The sequence below is a fragment of the Chelonia mydas genome, chromosome 23, assembly GCF_015237465.2.
Source record: "Chelonia mydas isolate rCheMyd1 chromosome 23, rCheMyd1.pri.v2, whole genome shotgun sequence".
In the NCBI taxonomy this organism is placed as follows: Eukaryota; Metazoa; Chordata; order Testudines; family Cheloniidae; genus Chelonia; species Chelonia mydas.
In genome coordinates this window covers 1,185,597-1,209,320 of record NC_051263.2, presented here as the reverse complement: position 1 = coordinate 1,209,320, position 23,724 = coordinate 1,185,597, and the positions used below count along the sequence as shown (strand labels likewise).

The 23,724-nt window shown below is 57.5% G+C and overlaps 2 protein-coding genes across 16 annotated transcripts in view; both read right to left on the bottom strand.

The window, feature by feature from the left end:
- AKT2 (AKT serine/threonine kinase 2) overlaps positions 1–3,087 on the bottom strand; it is a 37,894-nt gene extending 34,807 nt beyond the window's left edge. The window contains exons 1-2 of one of the 3 annotated variants that reach the window (XM_037884348.2): positions 2,932–3,016; positions 123–220 (exon numbers count right to left, since the gene is read on the bottom strand). The gene's annotated coding sequence lies outside the window, so the exon portion shown is untranslated. Of the gene's footprint in view, positions 1–122; positions 221–2,657; positions 2,768–2,931 lie in introns of those variants that run through there. The other 2 variants (XM_037884347.2, XM_037884349.2) reach the window with 2 other exon arrangements.
- A 3,814-nt stretch (positions 3,088–6,901) lies between these two features.
- C23H19orf47 (chromosome 23 C19orf47 homolog) lies at positions 6,902–23,702 on the bottom strand. 13 transcript variants are annotated; one of them, XM_043534576.1, is made up of 11 exons: positions 20,891–21,017; positions 18,427–18,505; positions 17,831–17,904; positions 16,443–16,530; positions 15,201–15,315; positions 14,074–14,155; positions 13,265–13,399; positions 10,895–11,041; positions 9,457–9,527; positions 7,759–8,163; positions 6,902–7,125 (listed from the first exon to the last, which is right to left on the bottom strand). In XM_043534576.1, the coding sequence occupies exons 3-11, from the start codon at positions 17,847–17,849 to the stop codon at positions 7,108–7,110; spliced, it is 1,080 nt and encodes a 359-aa protein (XP_043390511.1). In that variant the 5' UTR covers positions 17,850–17,904; positions 18,427–18,505; positions 20,891–21,017; the 3' UTR covers positions 6,902–7,107. The 13 variants fall into 13 exon arrangements, with proteins under 13 accessions (XP_043390511.1, XP_043390512.1, XP_037740654.1 ...); XM_043534577.1 differs by lacking the exon at positions 18,427–18,505 and having other exon boundaries at positions 10,943–11,041; positions 20,891–21,031; XM_037884726.2 differs by lacking the exon at positions 18,427–18,505 and having other exon boundaries at positions 10,886–11,041; positions 20,891–21,030.
- Between the last annotated feature and the right edge of the window lie 22 nt (positions 23,703–23,724).

Here is a 23,724-nt window from a genome sequence, read left to right as displayed (position 1 = left end):
CTATTAGACCAGACTCATTTCCTGGACAGCTGTCATGCTACCGCATGCTTCAGGAGGAGCGCGGGGAGGTGAGCCTTAGTAAAATGACCATGAAGAAGCTGTACAGATTTCAACAGCTTTACCTGTTCCAGTGGAAAGCTGAGAGTCCCCTCAAACATTCCGTCAGGAAGCCCTGACTGCCCGTTTCTCACCAGGCCAGCTCTGGTTACATGCTCAGCTCCTACCGGAAGGGGACAGTCTTGAATGAAAAGCAAACAACCGTAATTGCTTACAACTGAGCCTTGACTAAGTTTGGGGCAGACACTGCATCTGGCAAAGGAGAGCCTCTTCCCCACACAAACAGCCCCGTCACCTGAAATTCGCCTCTACTCTTCTCTGCAAGATTGCACTGCACCTCCTTACCCCCTTGCAACTCCAGCCAGCAAAGCCGAAGGCTGGATAATTATCCGGAGAGCGGTGTTTTTAACCACGCTGCAAACACTGACAAAAGAGCGTTTTGCTCAAAAGCGTCCCACTGAAGTCATTGCCTTAGAGCGGACAGATGGACACAGTTAATCTTTGAGGCAGTGCAGTCCATTGGTGGCGACGCTGGACCAGCAGTCAGAGAACCTTGCTCCCGTTCCCAGATCTGCCACTACCCTGCTGCAACTTCAGCTGAGAAGTTATTCCACCATTCTGGGCCTCAGCCGCCACTTGCACCCTGGGTCTATCTTGTCTTAGCATCTCCGCTGTTTGAGGCAGGGTCTGTCCAGCAGAATGGAGCTCTGACCTCAACTATAATCAAATCATATTGCCTACAAAAGTGAGAGCGTTAAAACATTTCTAGAGTGGGAAATCCAAGCAATCGAGTTCCAGGAAGCTAAGATTAAAAGCTCAGTATTACCTTAACCCCCCTCGTATTTTAAGGCCTATGGAAATCTGCTTTTCTACACAATGCCAACACAAGCTGGGATTTCTAATACAACCTTATGTACAACGCAGAGCAAGATTGCACCTGCTGCCCAAAGCACAACGGAAGATGGAAACAACAAGGAGAACATCAACTGCCCACTCGCCAATTCTAACTTACCAGCAAGCAAGCAGACAAACCTGTTTTCAAAGCCCCGAATGCTATTCTGAGTTATTTTTAGTATATTGCCTTGTTTATTACCCAGCTTTCCTATATTGACAGCAAACCATACTGCTATCGAGGGATTCTGATGACAAGTAAGAATCCACAAGAGTAAAGAGCAAGTGGTTTTCAGCCCTGTCACTGGCATGCAGAGATAAAAATACAGCCCTACAACTTGCACAGTTTGGGTATATTTTTAAGTGTTTATGGTTTCCAAGTGGCAATGAAAAACAGAAGCCAAACACTAGTTTCAAAGATTTGCATCTCTACCACGTCCTACATCCTGTCCTGTGGATAAAATGGCAAGGAGCAGATGCTTTCAAAGAAGTCTTAGTGACAAACAGCAAGCCATTCTCGGTGTTTTGGAGGCATAAGTTACACAGGGATTCTCCAGGAGGAGACGACACCGTTTTGGGTCTCAACATTGTCCCGTAAAGCACAAGGGTGAAAGCACTAGGGACAGCTTCGTAACACACATTCCTAACAGGATATGCCCTTCCCCAGGGCCCCCACACTTTGTACCAACCACTGAGATTTTCAAAGGCGATCAGGGGAGGCAGGTGCCTGGGACTGGGGCAGGAGGGTACCGGCGTCACAGACGCTCCAGCCCCGAACCTAGCAGGGCGTGGAGCCGCCCAAGAGAAAGGGGCGCCCGGTGGCCTTCGGACAGGAAGGTGCCACCGAGAGCAGCCGGACAGGCAGAAGCATGCGCTGGGGAAGGGTGACGGCGCAGGGGGGCGGGTGCCCGGAGAGCAGAATCACATACCAGAGCCCCCTCCCCCAAATCCTCCCCCTGGAGAGAGAAACCCCAAGCCAGGGTCCCTGCTGAACTTTCAAGGGAGACGCCCCCCCCAGCCCGGGCCCCCCCCCCAGCCCATCCCCCTGGGGACAGACCCCCCCCCCAGCCCGGGCCCCCCTCCCAAACCCCCTGGGGACAGGCCCCCCCCCCAGCCCGGGCCCCCCTCCCAGCCCGTCCCCCTGGAGACAGACCCCCCCCCCAGCCCGGGCCCCCCCCCAAACCCCCTGGGGACAGACCCCCCCCCAGCCCATCCCCCTGGGGACAGACCCCCCCCCAGCCCGGGCCCCCCTCCCAAACCCCCTGGGGACAGGCCCGTCCCCCTGGAGACAGACCCCCCCCAGCCCGTCCCCGGGGACAGCCCCCCCCCAGCCCGGGCCCCCCCCCAAACTCCCTGGGGACAGACCCCCCGCCGGCCCGGGCCCCCCCCCCAAACCCCCTGGGGACAGACCCCCCCCCGGCCCGGGCCCCCCCCCAAACCCCCTGGGGACGGGCCCCCCCCAGCCCGGGCCCCCCCTGGGGACAGACCCCCCCCAGCCCGGGCCCCCCTCCCAAACCCCCTGGGGACGGGCCCCCCCCAGCCCGGGCCCCCCTCCCAAACCCCCTGGGGACGGGCCCCCCCCAGCCCGGGGCCCCCCCTGGGGACGGCCCCCCCCGGGGACGGCCCCCCCCGCCCTGCCCGGGGGTTCGGGCCGGTTCCATCAGGGAGAAGGGGAACGGGGGGGGTGAGGACAGGGGCCCGGGCGGTACCATCGTGGGGAGGGGGCGCCAAGGCGGCACCGTGGCGGAGAGCCGGCAGGGGGCCCGGGCAGTACCACGGGGGGGCGGGGGGGGCCGGGCGGTACCATCGCGGGAGGAGGCCCGGGCGGAACCGTGGCGGGGGAGGGAAGGCGGGGGGCCCGGGCGGTACCATCGCGCGGGTGCGGGCAGGGGGGCCCGGGCGGTACCATCGCGGGGGGGGGGCAGGCTGGGGGCCCGGGCGGTACCATAGCGGGGGATCGCTCGGGGGGGGCCGCCTCCCCACCTGTCACGGGCGCCCCGCGCTCCCTCGGCGGCCGCTGCTCATCCCGGTGCCGCCTCCCTCCCCGCGGGGCCCAGCTCCACCGCCGCGTCAGGCCCCGCAGCACCCGCGCTGCCGGAAACCCCGCCCCCCCGGGTTCCAATGCACCGGAAGCGGGGGGCGGGACGGGGCCCGCCCAGGGGCCGCACTGCGCAGAAACGGCGGGACAGGGCGCGCTGCGCATGCGGCCAAGCGGCATCGGCAGGCGGCGCCTCACTGCGCCTGCGCCGGGCTGGAGCCCAGTGCGCATGCCCCCCGCCTCTTCAGTCTACCACGTCCGCACGCTGGCAGCGCTTTGCAACCGCTGGTGGGCGGGGCGCCCCGAGAGCCCCGCCCCTCTGGCCGCTGCATAGATTTGCATAAATTTCCATAGAGCATAATTGATTTTGGAGACGCAAACAGTGGGGGGTTAGGCTAAGGGTAGGAACAGGAACCCCGGCGTGGGGGGCCTGATCCCCCCTCCAGCTGCCAGCAGAACCCTGAGTCCTGGGGGGGGGGGGGGGAGAGGGGGCAGGGCCTGATTTCCCCCCCCCCACCAGCTGCCAGCAGAACCCTGAGTCCTGGGGGGGGGGGGGCAGGGCCTGATCCCCCCCCCCCACCAGCAGCCAGCAGAACCCTGAGTCCTGGGGGGGGGGGGGGCAGGGCCTGATCTCTCCCCCCCCCCCCCCCCCCCCGCAGAACCCCAGAGCCTAGCCCCCACCAGGCACTAGCCCCCCGCCCTCAGACACCCATCCACCCTGCAGCAGGGCTGAGCCCAGCACAGCCTGGTGCCCGCAGGACTCCTGGGGGTGCGCTAACCTCCCCCAGCTGTGCAGACACCCAGAAAGCGGATTTAGCCGTGAAATCAGCCTAGGGGTCCAGCCTAGGAGCGTTTGCTAGAGGGTATTTGCAACACACATCACAATTCTTGGGTCGCATCCTACACACTTTACAGTGTATATATTCCATACGTCCCCTCCTCTCCCCTCACCCCGACCCCAGGGCAGGGGGGAACACATCAGCTGCTTACCAGCGCTGCTACGCTACCCCTTGGCACAGGGGGAAGAGATGGCAGTATCCCCCGTGGGGGGAAAGAGGGGGGCAGAACTCAGCAGCATCCTCAGTAAAGAGCTTGCTGCGCGAAGGAAGCACAGGGCGGGAAAGATGAAGCAACAGCAGTGAGGGCAGGTGGGTTAGACAGGTCAGACCAGCCGATCAGAAAGCTCCCTTCTGGCCCTGGGATCTGGCGAAGAGCAGGAGCAGGAAGACAAGTGTTAATTAAAACCCTCGGATTTTCTTTTGCCAGGCAACAGAGGAGAGACGAGCAAAACAACAGTGTCTCACAGACGCTGTTGGGCCGCACCGGGGTAGTTTTGCCCCAGGGAACAGAGTCAATGGAAAAACGGGGTGCCTGCTACCGCAAATATTCAATACAAGCACAAGCTCCCTGCAAAACTGCTAGGGGTAAAACGCTTTGAGCACCCTGGGCAGGAGGGGGCGGGTTAGTCTCTAGGAGCCAGAGTCGGACATCTCAAACTGGGACGAGGACTCCGGGTCCTTTCCCCCGGATTTGCCATGACCCTTCCTTGGGCAGGTCACCGCTGCACTCTGACTAGCAGTTTATCTGCAAGAGGGGGATAACATCCACCATTGTGCAGCCCATTTCACACGGAGGCTCTGAAGGTGCTGAGTAAATTGACAGCACTATCCCTATCTGCAAGGGCACCCCAGACCATGACTTCTGCTTTAAAAGCAACCAAAGGGATTTCCGAGCAGCAGAGATCCATTAAAGCCCAAGGAGGGATGAGAGGAGTATGTCTTTTTTTATGCTTTATTGCAACAGCACGTTGAATCCTTGAAGAATCATGGCACGTGCCTTGAGTGCATTACACAAATCTCTACTGCCTCCTGGCCGCTGACTACACAATGTAGCCTGGGTGCAGATTTCATTCTCCTCCTTAAAAAAAGTGTTTTGCCTCCAACAGTGTAAAAACATTCAGAACACTTACCCCTCCTTTCGCAGGCACGACGAAAATGCTCAGTAATGGGTTATGCCAACTTTCCTATTTTGTCTTTGGGGGGGAAAAAACCCAAACTTCCCTTTCTTGGATCCAATAACCCCATCCCCTCCCTTCAGAAACACCCTGCAGCAAAGATTCTCCTCCTCATCTCCGTCGCACCGCTGAACACTCCTGTTTTAACCCCATGATAAAGCCTAAGGAGCCTGCAAAGTGGGTGTTTCACAAGAAAAGTTAGCACTTCAGAACAAACAGGAAGACCAATACAGGCAACCACTGAAATCCAGATTATAAAATAGAAAAGCTAAAGGGATGCAGTAAACCCACAGCAAAAAAGGCGACAGGATCTCTTTCAGGAGGAGGCCTATATCCAGAGACATTAAACCGCCTGTTTGGCTTAAAAAAGAACAGTAGATAAAAGACGGAGGAATCGTTGTTTGGATTAACAGTCAGTCCTTCAGCCCAGCTCCTCAGCTGCAGTACCAATAGAGAGAGACCTGACACCACACGACGACATGGCAGGCTAACGCAGCATTGGTGTTAGGGCAGAGATGGTCTACAGTGACAACCACATTTAATCAGTTGGTAAGGAAGCCAACGGCAGCCACTCATCTTTGCTCCAGCGCCATGTCCCACAGATGCTCCCAGCATATCCGGCTATGCCAAGATGGAGCGTTGCCAGCTGGGGCCTCTCTCTTTAGTAAGATAACTCACTTAGCACTAATCTAGTGCTTTTTATCCGAATATCCTGCAGCACCCACCAAGGGAGGGTGCGGCTGCACGCCATGCTCCAGGTCTGTGGGCTGCATGTGACCACCTTAGTCTGGTGTTCCAGCAGGTACAGAGCCAGGGAACCTCTCTCGGGACACTGCCAAGCTTTGTCTGTGAACTCCAGACAGCTGCCCAGCTAGCCTGACGGGCATTAACCTCTTCCCCGCCCCCCAGTACCTACTAGGGAGGAGTAACCCCCTTTAGGGAGGGGGAAGAGGGGAGCACAAACAGCCATTGGAACTAGCTGGCCCACAGCCCTGTGACTACCCACTCTTCACGGAACAGGACAAGCTCCCCCTGTCATATGCTACATTCTGACCTAGAGGGGAGGGAGGAGTTTGCTGCCCAGGACTCAGTCCTCGGCCTCTCTGCACAGGCTTCCCCCAGGAGTGACAGCACCAACTGCACCGGTGGTTCTTTGATACAGACACGTGTCCACTCGGAATGGGGCTTTGCATGGGATCCACCACACAACATGGTAGTGACCCTGGCTCCTGTCCCAGGCTGGACACAGCAGCATAACCGTCTAGTCTCCCTACAGAAAATAATGTACAGGAGTCCTGCCTTTTAGGAAGGGGAGCAAGGCCTGTTGCCTTCCCTGGGGACAGAGAAGCTGAGAAGTAATCAAAGCCAGACATCTGCCTTTGTATTTGCACATGTGCAAAATTACTTCACTGCTGAATCTCCGGTCTACCCAAAACCAAACCACTCAGCATGAGGGTGCTGAAATCCCTTCAGGAGAGGGCAGCTCTGCTGCCTCCGGGAAAGCAACGCCAGTACCTAGCCTCTGGGGATGAGGCCGATCGATCTGACCTGGGAAATCCGAAGAGAAAGCTGGCCCTGTGCAGAATTGGACTGCCTTTACAGTTTAGGGCAACTGGCCACTGAAGTCTGAACAAACTCTCTCCCCCTCCCCCGCAAAGAAAATATTATTTCTTGAACTGACCAAACACATCCAGGCCACGCATACGCGTAGCATACTCCTGGCAGACACCGGAGCTGCCCACGGACGTGTCAGAATCCATGGCACACCTCTCAGAGTGCAATGTCTGCACAGAGCCGGGTGGGAACCCATGCCTGGAATACAAGTGTAAGGCTGTACTGGGAAGAGGCAGGTGGAGCAATGCTAGCACAGGTACTAAGAAATGTTCGCACAAGAGCAGGCGTGAGGACGGAAGGAGAAGAGACATCTCCCGTGGTTCTTAGATTAATACTCTTGGACTGACAACATTCAAACAAACGTCTGTGCAGTGTCCTGGAGCCCTTACGTTTGGTTTTATAGGTTGCTAGGAAACCCTCTTAGACTCAAGAGTTCCAGCACAGTGTCCCCACTCCATATTATCTCTGTACGGAGACCTCGAGATGCTACTTCCTAGATACAGGCAAGAACCTGCAGAGGGAAAAAGATAGAAAAAAAGAATAAAAAAAAGCTTTCAGTGAACTTTAGCGCTGGTGAAAGGTGCTCGGACAACAGCCTGGGAGAAGAAAACCCTCCGTTATCCAGAGCCCAGGCTTCCGCCGTGCCGCAGACCCACTGCACGGAGTAGGGGCGTAGTCTCCATGGCCCATTCTCGCCTGGTCGTCTCTGCTGAGGCCTCCAGACAAGGGGGCTCACAACTGACATGTGATGGTTCTGTTTTGATGTAGGCACCCACCATGCAAGAATCCCAACTCATTTCACACAGCAGCTTGCGCCCTTTGAGTTTAATGGTAAGGAATGAGCCAGGATCAGAGCAAACGCACACTCCACTCAAGCCAAGTTGGGTGTGGGCCAGGCGCCCCGATCCTGCCGAAGGAGACAGAGACGGGTCTCGGGGAATCCCCCACACAGGGTTTCACGCACGTCAAGAGAGTGGTAACAATGCAGACGAAGGCCTAAGTGGTTCGGACACTAGCGGTCACAGAACCAAACCTTCCAGGCGCTTTTCACGGGTCAGTTTGCCTTCTTGCCCAGTCTTTTAAAGACACTAACAGTCCCTGTATTGTCCATCTGAGCACTATAGATTTCGCTGGTGCTGCTTACCTTAGCGCTACCCAAAGTCCTCTTTAGAGTGACCCTGAATTGCGGCTCAGCTTTGTTCTTCGTGCTGGTGACACTGCTGTCCTGGGCCTCAGTGGGCAGCGCGGGCTTGCCCAGTCTCTGTACGACACTGACTTTGGACGCTGATTCCGGCTTCTTTTCCTTCGCTGCCAGGCTAGTGCTCTTGTTGCCAAGTCGCCGAATGGTCGTCACAGCTGGTTTTGCCTCCGAGCTCGTGGCTTTTGCTTTGATGGTTACTCCTGGTTTGGCACTTTCCTTGCGTAAAGGCTTGGAGAGCTTCTTCAGGACCCCAGCATACTGCAGGACGGAGCAGTCATCGTCGCTCTCTGTGGCTTTATCCTCCTCTGCCTCCAGTGCGTCCCCTAGTCGGCTGAAGACCCCTGTAGGCTGCAATGCATCCCAGGCATTAGTCACACATGTGCAAAAGGAATAAAAATGGGAAGGCAGTGTGGCCTAGTGGACTGAGAACTGGACTGGGACCCAGGTTCTGTTCCCAGCTCCGCTATCTGCCTGCTGGGTGACCTGGGGCAAATCCCCTTTCCGCACCATGCCTCAGTTTCCCCAAATGGGAGAAATTATATAGCCCTCTTTTGCAATGTGCTCCGAGATGCACTGACAAAAAGTGCTAGATCAGAGCAAGGGATTATTCTTCTCCTAAAACGGAGCATGGTCGGTAAAATATTCTTCCACTTCATGTTCATTGGAGAGAGCCATACAATTCTGGCGGGTTAATAATCACACGACCACCTTGCTCTGACGTAGAAATTTCTGTCTCTAGATCTCAACACGAGATCAGTATCTAGCCCATAGCAGAGATGGGGAAACTGAGGAACAGGGGGGCATGACTAGCCCAAGGTCACCCAGAGGTTGGTGGCAGAGCTGGGAACAGATCGCAGGATTCCTCAATCCCAGTCCAGCACCACCTCTCTGTTTCAGGTGCGTCTCAGGGTTTGATGTGAATGTGCTGACAGTGACAGGTGTTACGTGTCAACCATAGAGACCCAAGTCCTTCACCTCCAGAACAGGCAGAGAAGCATCAGGGCACGTGCTTCCTCCCTCCCCCGACATGCACACCATGGCCCAGAGGGAACCTTCGTTTCCGTGGATCATTTAACACCCTCTCTTGGTTAAGGCGGCCAACAAGGCCGCTAAGTATCGTGGTTATTTCTGTGACACGAGCACCTGTCCACTAGGAATGGATCCCAGACCTGAATCTTTTCACAGAGGCTGCAAACGGCCAGGGAGCGGAGGGTTTGCTCTCTCTGATTTAAAGAACGCCGGCTGTAGCAGAAATGACCTGACCCCTTCTCAGCCTTTCAACTGTGGCTGCGGATCCTGAATGAATCGACATGAAGGCGGCTGTGAGAACAGGAACGCTCAGGTTGGGAGCCCAAGTACATCAGCAATGGGCCACAGAGCGGTAACACCGAGCTGGAGGAGAAGGAGCTCCGAGACCCCCCCACCAACAGCATTTCCTCCCTGTGCGTGCAAAGCGTACACGCCTGGCTATGACACCAGGAGCCAGACTGTCCCACCCTCACGGTGAGCCATGCCCTGGATTTCAATGGAACACAGAGCACAGCAAGGGACTTTTGGCCAGGACACAGGGCGCTCACAGCCCCTGTGCTCTCTCACAAGCTAGTCAGGTTCCACCACCATGGAAACACCCTTCCCTCTCACCTTATTCCCAGTGGTTGTGTCTGCCTTCATCTCAGCTCCCAGCCGGTCAAACACAGACGTCCTGGGTACACCTGGCAGCAGCAAAGATGAGAGAAGGGCTTTCAGGCTTCCACAAGAAGGAAACTGGGGAAGGTTTTAGGAAACCCACAAGGGGCATCACGTCGGATGTGAGCCAAGTTCAGCAGGAAATGGCCACCTTGCCTCTATAAATACCCCCCCCGGCCCGTTAGCAGCAGATGCTACAAACCCCACTGCAGACGGTACCCACACCGACATCCGAAGGAGAATATTTGACATGCCTCTCCCACTCTTCCTTCCAAAGGCTCACAAAGAGCTGCAAAGACTTCGTGTGCGCACAGCACTCCTAACATGCAGCCACCTCTGGAGTGGAGCACAGCGCCCAGGGTACAACATGCTGCTTGACGTTGCGGGAACGGAGCACTTGGCCAGGATTCTCACAGAAACCAGCCAGGTGCTCTCGGGCTCTCCGCATGACTCTCAACAGGACCTTGGCTTTCAGGCCTCCCTTGAAAGTCCCACATACACGAAGGCCTTGTCTAGGCTAAAAAGTTGCCCCCCTTTAACTATAGCAGCCTAACTGAATGTGCACAGCCCCTCATGTGGACGCAGTGCCCAGATGCTTTACCCCAGTACAGCTATTTCCACATGGGGAGAGGAATAAGCTGTGCCAGTACAAGGCACCTCTGTACCCATAAATGCTTCCACACTAGGGCCTGTATCAGTATATTACCACTGTTAATATCACATCACACCCACTAGTACCAAATCCATGCCTAGATCAGGCCTTATGTGTGGGACCCCTAGTTTGTCCGTCTCACAGGGCTGGGTCAATGCGGCTCGCCCCCGTTCCTAGTCACACGGCCTCGTTGAGCGGGCGTGGAGAAGGAAGTACCGTTCACCTTCTATTTTACAAGCGTGTCTTAAGCACCAGGTCTCTGCTAATCACCAGCAGCCACATTCGCTGTAAGACATCAGGGGGCAGGCAGTGCAGCTGTACCCATGTCAGTACCGTGATACTAGAGACAAGGGGAGCTTTTGCTGGACCAACTTCTGCTGGTGAGAGACAAGCACAGAGCTCTTCTTCAGGGCCGGGAAGCGTCCCCGGAGTGTCACAACTAACTACAGCGTGGAGCAGATTGTTTAGCGTCAGTCGCTGGCACAGATGGTAAGACTGAACGTGCTGAACACTGTTCCGCCTTGCACTTTGCTGGGACGCTGGGAGTTCCTTCCCAGCCCTGATGGAGGGCTCTGTGTGACCTGAAAGCTGGTCTCTCTCACCACCAGAAGTTGGTCCAATAAAAGATATGAGCTCCTCCACCTGGTCTCTCTTGATGCGGGGTTCGTCCATGTGCCAAATGGATCTGGGGAAGGCACAGACACACACTTTGCCAAGGGGCTAAGAACATACCAGTGGTACCTTTTGCTGCCTGCTGTTCCAGGATTTTCTTAGTCCTGGGCGTGGTACCTTTTGGCATGTTGATGATGTACTTCCCTTCCATCTCCGCTGTAACTCGCCGCCGCTTCACCGGGCCCACCAGGCTCTCGTCCGCTGGATCGCACAAAGCTGGGGAAAAGCCGAAGGGGAGAAGAGATCAGACTCTGCTAACTCCAGCTTTACCCCATCAGCTCCCGCGCTCCGGGGACCCCGCTGGATAAGGCGTTTTGCTTCCAGAGGCTCGGGGCAGAGGAGTCGATATTTAGGGGCGGATTAAGGCACTGACAGCTCTGCAGCCCCACCAGTCACACTTTGTGGCCGGAGTTGAGTGTCCTAGAGCAGCTGTGATGCACTCTCTGCTCTCCAGAAGGCCTGCAGAGAAGGCAGCTGCTTGGCCTCAGTGACTGGCAGATCCACTGCAGATGAACAGTTCGGGGAAAGAGAAAGAGACCCATCAAAGAACACTACGGATACTGCATCCCATGCTGGACTTGGGTCCTCTCCTGGGCTGTAGCGTCACTGGTGACCACACCGCACTGCTCAGGAGTGGATCTGGTAGAACTAACTGAAGTCTCCACAAGGAGACCTCACTCCAAAGCTCCCTCCACTGCTTCATCCCCAGAGCTGGGGCAGGGCTGCCAGCTGCTCTGGGTGTGCCAGTTCAGCTATCCGTGAGGCCATTTGCTCTGTTCCAGCCGGTCTTCCCGAGAACTAGTCTGAGCTCCCTGTTCCATCCAAAGAGCTTTTGGGAGATCATTACATGGCCCAGAAGGTTCCCTGGTCACCACTTCTGCCCAGAGGCCTTTATGCAGTGATTTAAGAACACGGTTGGGTTTATTTCTGTGGCCCTGTTTTTCCACCATATTCCTTTCATACAGGATCCAGCTAATAATGAGGCAAATACAAAACCAGAGTTGCTAAGTACATTTCAGTGCTGGACTTTGGATCAGAACAACAGACAGAAATACCCCCCCGAAGTCCCCGTGCAGAGCAGATCACCTGTGACCCAGCTGCCATTTAAGTAGGACTTCAGCATTAGCAGGCCTGCCAGCCATGGGACTGACATCCTCTATCCAACAAAGTACATACAGGGGGTAGTCCTGGAGGGAGCCCCCGCATCCCCCAGGAGAGCTCGCTCTCTGCTGATCATGCAGCCCTTGGCTCCCCTGCTGGGAATATTGACAACCACTTATTGTTGTTAGTTGTGGGGGTGGATTTCAGCGAAGGGAATATCTGTCCTCTAGGACCTGGACTGAGACCCCCATTGATAGATTTGGAGTTTCCTGTAACGATCTATGAATTTTATATGTTCTATATGTTTGTCTGAGTATTGCAGAGATGTTTACTGTTATGCACACACTGCATTAATTCAGGAACCAGGGGGACAGGAAACTACCTAGGAAAACAGACAACAGCCCAGATAGGAGCCCCATAGCAAACACCCCAGACAATTAACTGTGATATGCTGCCTTCCCCCGCCAAACCCAGCTTTCCCAGGACTGGGACACACAGAGTTCAGGGAATGGGGAAGAGCTCAAAAGCCTGAGGTGGATTTAAAGAAACATGCTCCGTGGAGAGGAGAGAGATTGGTTTGGATAGACAGTTAACGGGGAGAAACTGCCCCCCGACTTCCTGAGGCTGAGGGTGACGAGGAAGCTGAGTCTGCTAGGGTCTCTGCCAAGGGAAGATGAGCCTCTAGGCAGGTAAACACCCATGTGGGCTTTTCTCTGTTTTAAGTTCTATTCTCTTGTTAGGCCGGGTTCTTCCTGCTGAGATTAAACAATGCTCTGTTTTAAGAGGGCTGGTTGGGGTCACTGTGTCCAGTGCTGGTCACAAGCCCCCAGAGGAACAGACCTGTGGCTTCTGAGGTCAGTAGCCCCTGCTGGGCATAAGCGCAGTGCCATAGCCTCGTATCCCAGTCTGAGAGCGGGAGAATCCTGAGGGAATAGGTGCACTTGGACAAGACCACAAGAGGGGACAGAGGGACAGAAATTCCTGAACCGTGACCCCCACCAACAGCGACTAGATGGCAGCACCTCTAGACTACGCTGGATCTGAACTGGTGACCTGGAAGTGGGAGGTTATGGATATAATGGCAATTTTGAGATTCCCCCTCCAATTATTTAGAGCGGTAATTTACATTTACACAGCACCTTACAGGCCCATATCACAAAACATAATCAGTAATCACACAACCAGGCAGAAATCACCACGCTCACCACTGAAACACAACCAGCTCTGGGGTGGAGCACAGCAGCTGGTAAGCAGCTCACAGCAACAGTACCTAACACTTTAGAATAATGAGAGAAAAAAAGAGCTCCCAATGCTGCATTTCAGAGGTTTCCCTCATACCTGCTTTTGCGTTCTTCACAGCCATTTTGTTGGACACAGTAACAGAGATTTTGGACGTATTGGTGTCGGGTCTTCGGACAGGGGTAGCAGGTGGCGAATCTCGGCTTAAACTGTTAGCGATCATACGGGTGGCAGCTGGAAGGCAAGAATAGCTGGTGACAGAGCAGCATCAGGCACCGGTGACGTATTCCTAGCGTACATGATGGAGCAGGGCTCCTGTTCTGTTCCCTAGCTCCCAAACCCCAGGGGCTTGGTCAGGCTGAGAAGGAAAAAGCATCCCTCTGTGCTAGCCCTGCCCCGTTAAACACCGGCGTGGTGCAGAGCATGATGGGTATTACAATTGCTGCCTACACCCCAGTAAAGCAGGAGAGCCAGCAATGAAGTCATTTGCCAAGCAAGTCTAGTACCATATTCATAAAGACAAGAGACTGCGTCCTGGGAAGCTAAAAGCCACTAAGCTGAGAGTGGCCAAAGCGGGGCCCAGACAATGGCACCCTCCTTTGAATACAGAAGGGCAGCCCATAGGCAACATCAGGCCTAGTGGGAATCACCAGACAGACAGAATCAAGCCAGCGCATCTTCTGCTGGGACCCGTGGTCTCCCTGGGCTACAGATCAGTACTGAAGATGAAGACAGCTGCCACACGCTCCAGCATATGTAGATTAGGCGTGAGACCTCCCTTTCGGAGGAGACATGAGGCGGACACCGGAGCTTAGGAAGGGAGAGAAGGGGAAAGGAGGTGGGGAAGGAGAGACCCGATTTACGGAGCGTGCTGAAGCCCAGGGTCGGTCCCGCGGGCCCGTACATACCGCTGGCGGCGCTCCTGCGGCGCTCGGACTGCGCACTTGGCTGGTGGGAGGACACCGATTCAGTAGCTGCCTTGCACATCTCCTAAAAGAGACCAAGGCGATTTCCCGTTCGACAGGATTTCCCGTCACCCTTGCTCTCCCTGACAGCGTGGAGGCAAAGTCCCAACGCAATGTGAAGGCTCCGTTCAAGCAGAGCAAACACCCGCATGGTTCTCGGACTCCCCTCGGGATGGTTCTTAGGGCTGAAGCAGCATGGACACCCGGCTCCCTCAGATGGGCCGGACGGCTCCAAACAGGCCAATACAGCGTAAGAGCCGCTCTCTGCCCAGGGATTTGGCATAGGAATGAGCTTATGTCTAGCACTTTCCCCTCACTCCTCATGAGTTCAGCATTCGTCGGGAAGTGAGCAGTGTCTAGTGCTCAGAGAAAGGGGCCAGAGTCAGAACTCCTGGGTTCTATTCCAAACTCTGCCAGTAACTTGCTATGTGACCCCAGCCATGCAGCCTTACGTCGCTGCCTCGCTTTACTCCATATACAAAACAGGGGCATAGGCTCCCCTCCTACGCCACTGGACTGTCGTCCAGCCTGGCTGTGTGGGTTCAGAGCAGGCAGAGAGCTTTAAACGGAAGGTGCTATGGGAATGCGTTAGAACACTAGGAAGGGTTTCATGGGCTGCCACGTCTTTAAAATTCATAACTATTAAGGCCAGAACAGACCACTATCATCCAGTCTGGCCTCCTGCACAACACAGGCCAGAGGGTTTACCCCAGTGAGTCCTGGATCCAGCCCAGTAGCTGGCAATTGAAAGAAAGAAGACTCCAGCCTTGAGCTGAAGTCTCCAAATCCTGGAGACTCCACCACACCCTTTGGAAAGCTGTCCCGATGGTTAATTACCCTCACTTTCCAATGTGAGCCTTGCTTCTGGGGAAATCCAGAGGCATTCCCAAAGGGCAGAAGTCACTGAAGTTTAGAAAATTTGATTCCTAGAATATTTTACACCCTGTGGTTCAAAGGCCTGGCACCAAGCTCCGGTTGTCCACACAGAAAAGCCTACTTGAGCTCACACTGATGAGGAAGCACGTCCCTGCCGTGACCAGTGCAAACCAACCCACCGACAGACAGATTACCTGTCTGTAAACAACTTTGGCGTGCTTGAGGATAGCGATAATATCCCCCACCACCGTGATCCCTAGCTCATTCATGATCTCCTTGTTCAGGTCCAGCAGCATGTTCTTCTGGATTCTGTAGAGAACAAAGCATGGAGCAAATACTTCATCAATGGGTAAAGACTTTCCACACCCTACACTGGAGGATCTCAAAGTGTTTACAAGTTAACTGACCCTCATGAACCCCATGCAAGATAATTAAAGTACAAAAAGATCATATCTCAGCTCTGCGATGGAGGGCAGCAGCTGGTAACAGAACGCAGCTAGGCTTCACAATGCTGGAAGTGAAAGAGAATCAGGTATCTGATTAATATTAATGTAACTAATTAAGCAGACTGGAATTTGCTAGGACACCAGGGCTAATACCCTTTCTTTCTCCTGCAAAATATATCATAGGATCTTCATGCCCACAAGTGCTGGGAAGCTCAGGGTCAGATCATCTGACAGAAGTCTCATGTGTCACCCCTGCTGGGTGACCAAGGAGCTCTTCGCTCCAGCCTTTCAGCAGCACTATGTCCATTCCTCCCAGCAAAAGAATACTGGTGCAACGTGAGCAGTAGCCTCACTGGGGCTGCAGGGTGTGGAGCCCAGGACTCCGCACAGAACGATGGGGACTAGAACGGCTAGGAGCAAGATTCCAAGGCCAGAAGGGACCATTGTGAACACTAGTCTGACCCCCTGTAGAGCACAGGCCAGAGACCTGCCACGCATGAAATCCTACAGCCGAGCTTTTAGAAAAACATCCAGCCCTGATTTAAACTGGCAGTGATGGAGAATCCCCCACACCCCTGGATAAGATGTTCCAATGCTAATTATCCTCCAACAATTAATTACCCAAGAGATTCTTTAGTGGCAAACTTGTCCCTCCCACCCTGAATAGAAAGGAAGTCCCTATTCAACTCAAGAGACGTTTAACTCACCCTGAGACAATTAATACTTAACATACACAAGGCTATTTACACCTGCAAGGTATTCCAAAAGCAGCATGTCTTCTCACCCGCTGAGGCAGGGAGCAGGGACGTGAGCTGCCGTAAGCACAGAGAGCGCCCGACGTTTAGCATGTACCCCTTTCCTTTAGCCTGGGCTAATGAAGAAATAAGTCTGCCGCTGACACTGTGAAGCATGTTCAGTTCAGGATGTTCATGTCCACTATTTTATTTTAAGTGATGGAAAATTGTTGTCTGTGTCCCGCTGCAGCCTCACCTGTTATCCACAAACATAACCGCATAGTTGACAGCAGGGCCTGGAGGAATCCCAGCTTCCTTAAAAAACTGAATCCACTCAGATGTAGCTGAAAGATGCAAGACACAAAACAGATCCTAAGTAATGTGATTAAATTAACAGCAGTCTGCTCTGATGCCCTCGAACCAGGCAGAGATCTGACAAGAGCTGCAGGCCCCCAGAGTAGTCACCCTGCCAGCCAGTACATGCAGTGGCAGTGACAACTGCTTGAGACACAGGGAGAGAGAAACAGACAAAAAATAGAGAAATCATAAATCACCATAACGCGATAGCCTGGGGATGATCATGAAAACACTGCCCATCGTGCTGACCAGCATGGTCTCATCATTGCCTGATACTCCCTGGCTGGCTGTCCTCTCGTTTGACACTTCCATTGTTTACTCACTGGGGCAGGCACCATCTCCCTGTTGTGGCTGTACAGTGCCTCCCACAGGGAAACTACAATCTGATGCACTGTAGGTCAGTTAGAGGCATCTCCTGGGCTCCTGGCAAGTCACTACTCTGGCCCTCAGGCAAACCACTGAGTCCCCACAGTGCTACTTGGAAAGTCCTGAGACTCCCACACAGCAGCAGGGTACATCAGTACCAAGGAGGTGCCTTCCTTCCCTCCCTCTAGCCAGTTGTGTAGATTCAACATTATTCTTTCATGAAGATGTTGGTGTTACTTCTCTGGGGGGAGGAAAAGAATCAGTGGGTGGCTAAATCTTTACGAGCCACAAATCATCACACAGCTATTACTGAAAATGCTTCACTGCAGCTTCCTTACCCATCAAATTCTTAGTCATTTGGAAACACAGAGAGGAGAGAGAAACCTAAATTAAAGCAGCATCACATCATCAGCTGGTGCATTCAATCTGAAAGCATGGAATGTATTCTAAGCTCAAGCTTCATGAAGTAAAGTGAGAATGAAACAAAATTCAGAATTAAAGTATGAACTCTTCAGAATCCACCCTCAAGTTTATCAGAACTGCAGAGGACTCTAAACAACAGCAGGACATTATGCTCTATGTGCTGCGACAGGCAGCGGAGTCACGAGCTTTATCTCTGGATTTCCTGGCCTTTGGAGGTTTCAGTCATGATCGTAATGTCACTTCAGTATCTTTTCTGTGGTTTAGCGCACAGATCCCTGGCACCACATGCCGAGCATTCACAGCTGCTGTCACACATCAGCCTGGCTACTCAAGCACCAGCCGCTGAATTCCTCTGACATTTAAATATGCCACAAAAGTTAGCGATAAAATCTGCTCTTCTGAGCACCTTTACGCCGGGGCTATCGTCTTACTGAGATCTCTGTTTACACAAGAAGGGGGATATCTTCAAAAATCAAAATAGCCTCATTTCAGACTTACCCATTGTAACTGACACCATTGTGGGAAATCCAGAAAGACCCCGGCGGGGCCTGGCTATCACGTTGGTGAAAAGCCTGCAATGAAGCAACATATTATTAAGGCAACTGTGCTTCACAAATGACGCAGGCAGAATTCCATCGCTGGCATTCACGGAACAAGAATAGCCCATTACCCACTCCCAGGCCAGGAGTTTAAAGCACAACGCCCCCAGTCTGGTTCTACAATGGCGGCTCCTATGACAGGATGGGATTTTTGACAGACCACGTTATGCTCCCGTCCTTTGCCCTGGGCTACAAATACTTCAGTGCTTCTTAAAGAGGCAGCCGCAGAGGGCCGTGGCAGCTCACAGAGACCATGCAGACACACATGGTGACAATGGTGGTCAGTTTCCTGCATATCCTGTCCCTAGCTCATTACTTGAGGGCATTTTTAGGATCATGATCTGGTTGCTAAGATTTCCTTCTCTCCTGCAGCTTGTCTCCCCCTCGAGGTCATGATTCTCTGTCATTATCCCTCCAGGGTCTTGTTATCATGCACTGCTGGAGCAAATGAACATCTACTTCAGACCAGCGCCTCCAGAGGGTTCAGAGAGGGGCCTGCTGCTCTGGAACAGCGTGCGGTGACTTGAGCGGGTGCTTGGTGAGCATGTTCGCTTGCCTGGCTGGGACTATTTCCCTATTAGAGAAGGGGACAGAGATTTCCATGCTTCAGCCAGCGACTGAAAGTTAAAAAACTGGACGGGCCGCGGCCACAGGAACCAACAACTGGCAGCTGCTCACCGGGCTTTCCGGGGGCTGGAATCAGGCTGGGACCTCGAGAGCTCGGCTAGCCCAGGGCCCTGCACTCAAGGCAGGAGGGCTGGTCCCACCAGGATTCCAGCTGGGCCAGCAAGAGTGGCTGGTTTTGTGGGGCCACTGCCTGGGTTCAAACCGCCCCCCCGTGCTAGGGACACAAACTGCTTAATCTAATGCAAGAGATCAGAAACCCATGACCCTTGCCCCATGACCCCTCTCAAATCCCCAGGAATTTCTCCCCCCTAAAATCCTCAGTAACCACCTCGCCCTCCATGTGCTGAGTGAATTCCTCCCTGATAGTCCCCCAGAGTCTCCACAGTCCCATCCCCAGCCCCCCCACTCTCCGTCAGACACGCCCCGACACCCCCTAGTCACCATGGCCCCCGCCCCATCCCCCGCCCCCCCAACTCTCCCTCAGACACCCCCCACCCCCCCAGTCACCATGGCCCCACCCCTATCCCCTGCCCCCAACTCTCCCTCAGACACCCCCCGCCCCCCCAGTCACCACGGCCCCCCCCCCATCCCCTGCCCCCAACTCTCCCTCAGACACCCCCCGCCCCCCCAGTCACCATGGCCCCACCCCTATCCCCTACCCCCAACTCTCCCTCAGACACCCCCCGCCCCCCCAGTCACCACGGCCCCGCCCCCATCCCCTGCCCCCCAACTCTCCCCCAGACCCCCCGCGCCCCCCGTCACCACAGCCCCGCCCCCATCCCCTGCCCCCCAACCCTCCCTCAGACCCCCCCGCGCCCCCGTCACCACGGCCCCGCCCCCATCCCCTGCCCCCCAACTCTACCTCAGACCCCCCCGCCCCCCCTAGTCACCACGGCCCCGCCCCATCCCCTGCCCCCCAACTCTACCTCAGACCCCCCCGCCCCCCCTAGTCACCACGGCCCCGCCCCATCCCCTGCCCCCCAACTCTCCCCCAGATGCCCCGCGCCCCCCCGTCACCACGGCCCCGCCCCCATCCCCTGCCCCCCAACTCTACCCCAGACCCCCCCGCGCCCCCCGTCACCACGGCCCCGCCCCCATCCCCTGCCCCCCAACTCTACCCCAGACCCCCCCGCGCCCCCCGTCACCACGGCCCCGCCCCCATCCCCTGCCCCCCAACTCTCCCCCAGACCCCCCGCGCCCCCCGTCACCACAGCCCCGCCCCCATCCCCCCAACTCTCCCCCAGACCCCCCCGCCACCACGGCCCCGCCTCCATCCCCCCAACTCTGCCTCAGACCCCCCCCGCAACCCCCCGCCACCACGGCCCCGCCCCCATCCTCCCAACTCTCCCCCAGACCCCCCTGCGCCCCCCCGTCACCACGGCCCCGCCCCCATCCCCCGCCCCCAACTCTCCCCCAGACCCCCCCCGCCCCCCCTGTCACCACGGCCCCGCCCCCATCCCCTGCCCCCCAACTCTCCCCCAGACCCCCCCGCGCCCCCCGTCACCACGGCCCCGCCCCCATCCCCTGCCCCCCAACTCGCCCCCAGACCCCCCCGCGCCCCCCATCACCACGGCCCCGCCCCCATCCCCTGCCCCCCAACTCTACCCCAGACCCCCCCGCGCCCCCCGTCACTACGGCCCCGCCCCCATCCCCTGCCCCCCAACTCTACCCCAGACCCCCCCGCGCCCCCCAGTCACCACGGCCCCGCCCCCATCCCCTGCCCCCCAACTCTCCCCCAGACCCCCCGCGCCCCCCCGTCACCACGGCCCCGCCCCCATCCCCTGCCCCCCAACTCTCCCCCAGACCCCCCCGCGCCCCCCAGTCACCACGGCCCCGCCCCCATCCCCTGCCCCCCAACTCTCCCCCAGACCCCCCCGCGCCCCCCAGTCACCACGGCCCCGCCCCCATCCCCTGCCCCCCAATCCTCCCTCAGACCCCCCCGCGCCCCCCGTCACCACGGCCCCGCCCCCATCCCCTGCCCCCCAACTCTCCCCCAGACCCCCCCGCGCCCCCCAGTCACCACGGCCCCGCCCCCATCCCCTGCCCCCCAACTCTCCCCCGGACCCCCCCGCGCCCCCCGTCACCACGGCCCCGCCCCATCCCCTGCCCCCCAACTCTCCCCCAGACCCCCCCGCGCCCCCCAGTCACCACGGCCCCGCCCCCATCCCCTGCCCCCCAACTCTCCCCCGGACCCCCCCCGCCCCCCCAGTCACCATGGCCCCACCCCCATCCCTGCCCCCCAACTCTCCCCCAGACCCCCCCGCGCCCCCCGTCACCACGGCCCCGCCCCCATCCCCTGCCCCCCAACTCTCCCCCGGACCCCCCCGCTCACCGCCGCGCCGGCCCGGCCTCTCCGCTGCTCCGCGGGGCCCGGAGCCAGGCCCAGCCGGAAGCGCCGACCAGCGAGAACAGGAAGTGGCCTCCCCTCCGGCCCGCGCGGAGCCGCCTCTAGGCGGCGGGAACCATAGAGCGCGGGGCGGCCTCGGCCTCGGCCCCGCCCCCTGGGCCTGGCTGCGCGCGGTCACCCCTGCCCCGCGCCTGCGCGGCCGGAGCCCGGGTTCCCTCCCGGCCCTGGCCGAGGGGTGGGGGCCCGGACGCCTGGGTTCCCTCCCGGCCCTGGGCGGGGAGTGGGGGCCCGGACGCCCGGGTTCCCTCCCGGCCCTGGGAGGGGGATGGGGGCCCGGACGCCCGGGTTCCGTCCCGGCCCTGGCAGGGGGGGTGGGGCCCGGACGCCCGGGTTCCGTCCCAGCCCTGGCAGGGGGGTGGGGCTCGTGGTTAGGGCTGGGAGCCCGGACGCCTGGGTTCTTGTCCCCAGCTCTTGCCACAAACTCCCTAGCCCAGCACCCTGTGTCCTCATAGAAGATCAGGGCTGGAAGGGACCTCAGGAGACATCTAGTCCAACCCCCTGCTCAGAGCAGGACCAGTCCCCAACTAACTCATCCCAGCCAGGGCTTTGTCAAGCCGGGCCTTAAAAACCTCTGAGGAAGGAGACAAATGTGTGGCCCAAGGAATCTTCTCCACTCGCTCAGCAGGGTGGCAGCATTTCCCAGTCCTGGGTGCAGATAATGCCCCACGCTGCAAAGCAGGGGAGCGGCCAGCCCTTGTGTCTTTGGGGCATATCCCGGCACCTCTGTGCCTCAGTTTCCCTGTCTGTAAAACAAGGATCCCCACCCCTCCTCCCAGGTGGAGCAGGCCTGATCTTGAAGTACGTGACAGACACTGTAATAACAAAGGGCTTTGCTTGCCCTGTCCCACCTCTCTCCATAAGAGGGAGCAACCACACAAAAAACCAGCCTCACGCCGGGCTACAGAGCTCGGTGCTCCAGCTCCAGACGCCTGGGCCGGCTGCAGGAGTCACGGGGGGGGGGGGGGGGGCCGGCTGCAGGAGTCACGGGGGAGAAGGGCAGATCAGGAGACTCTAATGGTCCCCTCCCGTCTGGCTTCAAATCTGAGACTGTGCAGTTCACATGGTGGCCGCGGACTCCGCACGCTGTTGGCCGCAATGGAACCATATTGATTGATACCAGCCGAGGCCCTGGCCTCTGACCTGGAAGGAAAGTTGGGGGTCCATAAATCCTCCCTACTTCTGTCTGACAGGAGGGCCCCGGCCGGCTCAGAAGCGTCGGTCCGTTCACCTCCAGGGTGCTGGTTTGAATCCAGACTAAACTGTTCCCGTTGTGTGGCTCGGTTCAGTTCCCATGTCATCCCTGGACGCCACAAGCTTGCAGGGGCTGGGATCCCTCCATGGCTCATCCAGCCCTCACCCTCTCTGCTCAGGGGGCCCTGATGGGGGGGCCGGGTTTTGTGAAGGCACGTGACATGCACCCCTGGGGTTGGGAGTGTCACATGACGCGTGGGGCTGGGAAAAGAGGGGCCAGTTTCAAGGGAGACCTGGCTACTTTGGTGTGACCCCCAAGGGCCCAGGAAGGAATGCAAGCTGGGCCCTGGGGCTACCAGCCCAACGCAGGCCTCTCACTGCGTGACACCGGCCTCGGGGCACGCTCAGTAAAGATCTCTTTCCTACAACTTGGCTTGCTGTGGGTGTAACTGGGAGCTGCTGGGTCAAATCCTGACTCCCCAGGTGTTGCTCAGTCCCCGGTGCTGTAGTCATTGCTCAGGCCAAACCCAGAGCAGATTTGGGTGCGCTGCTTCCTGGGCTATGCCTGATAATCGCCCAGTGCCGAAGTTACGAGGTGAGCAGTCATCACTTGGACTGGGTCAAACAGCACAAACGGCGGGACCGGCTGCGCGTTCCTCCCTGGGAGACAGCGGCCTACGCCCGGCGTGCTGGGGCCACGATCCCTTCGTGCTTCTGCGATCGGTTCTTAACGGTAATCCCAGTGGGAAAGAGCTCGCTCTGTTCATTTGGGTCAGGGGACCACACCAGCCGACTGACCCAGGCAGGCCGTTGTCTCAGGCTCCGTCTAGCATCCTCCCATCGGCCCAGGGCGCCAGCCTCCATCGCCCGCCTGTCGAAAGTTCAAACAACCCCTTTGCGCTTTCTCCGGTGTCGCTCCTCCCCGTAAAGCTCTGCAAAGCAGCCTCCTTTGCCCAGAAGAAACTTGACAGCGGCTAGGTGGCCGGCGGGCTGAGAGCCCTGCCTGGGTGCTGGCCAGCATCGTCTCACTCCCTCGTGCTCTCCCGCCTGCCAGGATCCAGCTGCCATTCATCTCTTGACTAATACTCAGAGTGTCCTTTTGTCCTGGGTCTGTACAGCACCGGGCGCAAGGGGCTCCTGGGCCCAACTGTAACTCAGCCAGCGAAGAAGGAGAGAGCAGCGGTCTCTGTAGATCGTTAGTACCTGAATTACAGTGGACCGGCCGGGCCCGAGCTGGGATCAGGCCCGCATTGTGCCGGCTGCTGCACAGACAGAGTGGGGGATGGTCTAACTAGCCCAGGCAGCCTAAGGGGGGAGAAAGGAAGGATGATTCCCTCTCCTACAGACGGGGAAACTGAGGCCCAGGGAGATGCGGTGTCGGCAGGCGTTGAACCAGACCCGCCGAGCCCGTGCCCAGCGCCTTCCCGCGGAGCCCCCCCCGCCCAGTGCCGCCCAGGAACAGCTGCCGAGGGCCGGGGGCGGCCCAGGGGCCGTGCAATGGCTGGCCGGGGCAGGGCGCAGCGCTGCAAAGCGGGTCCCGCCCCGCGGTGCACTGGCGCCGGCTCGGG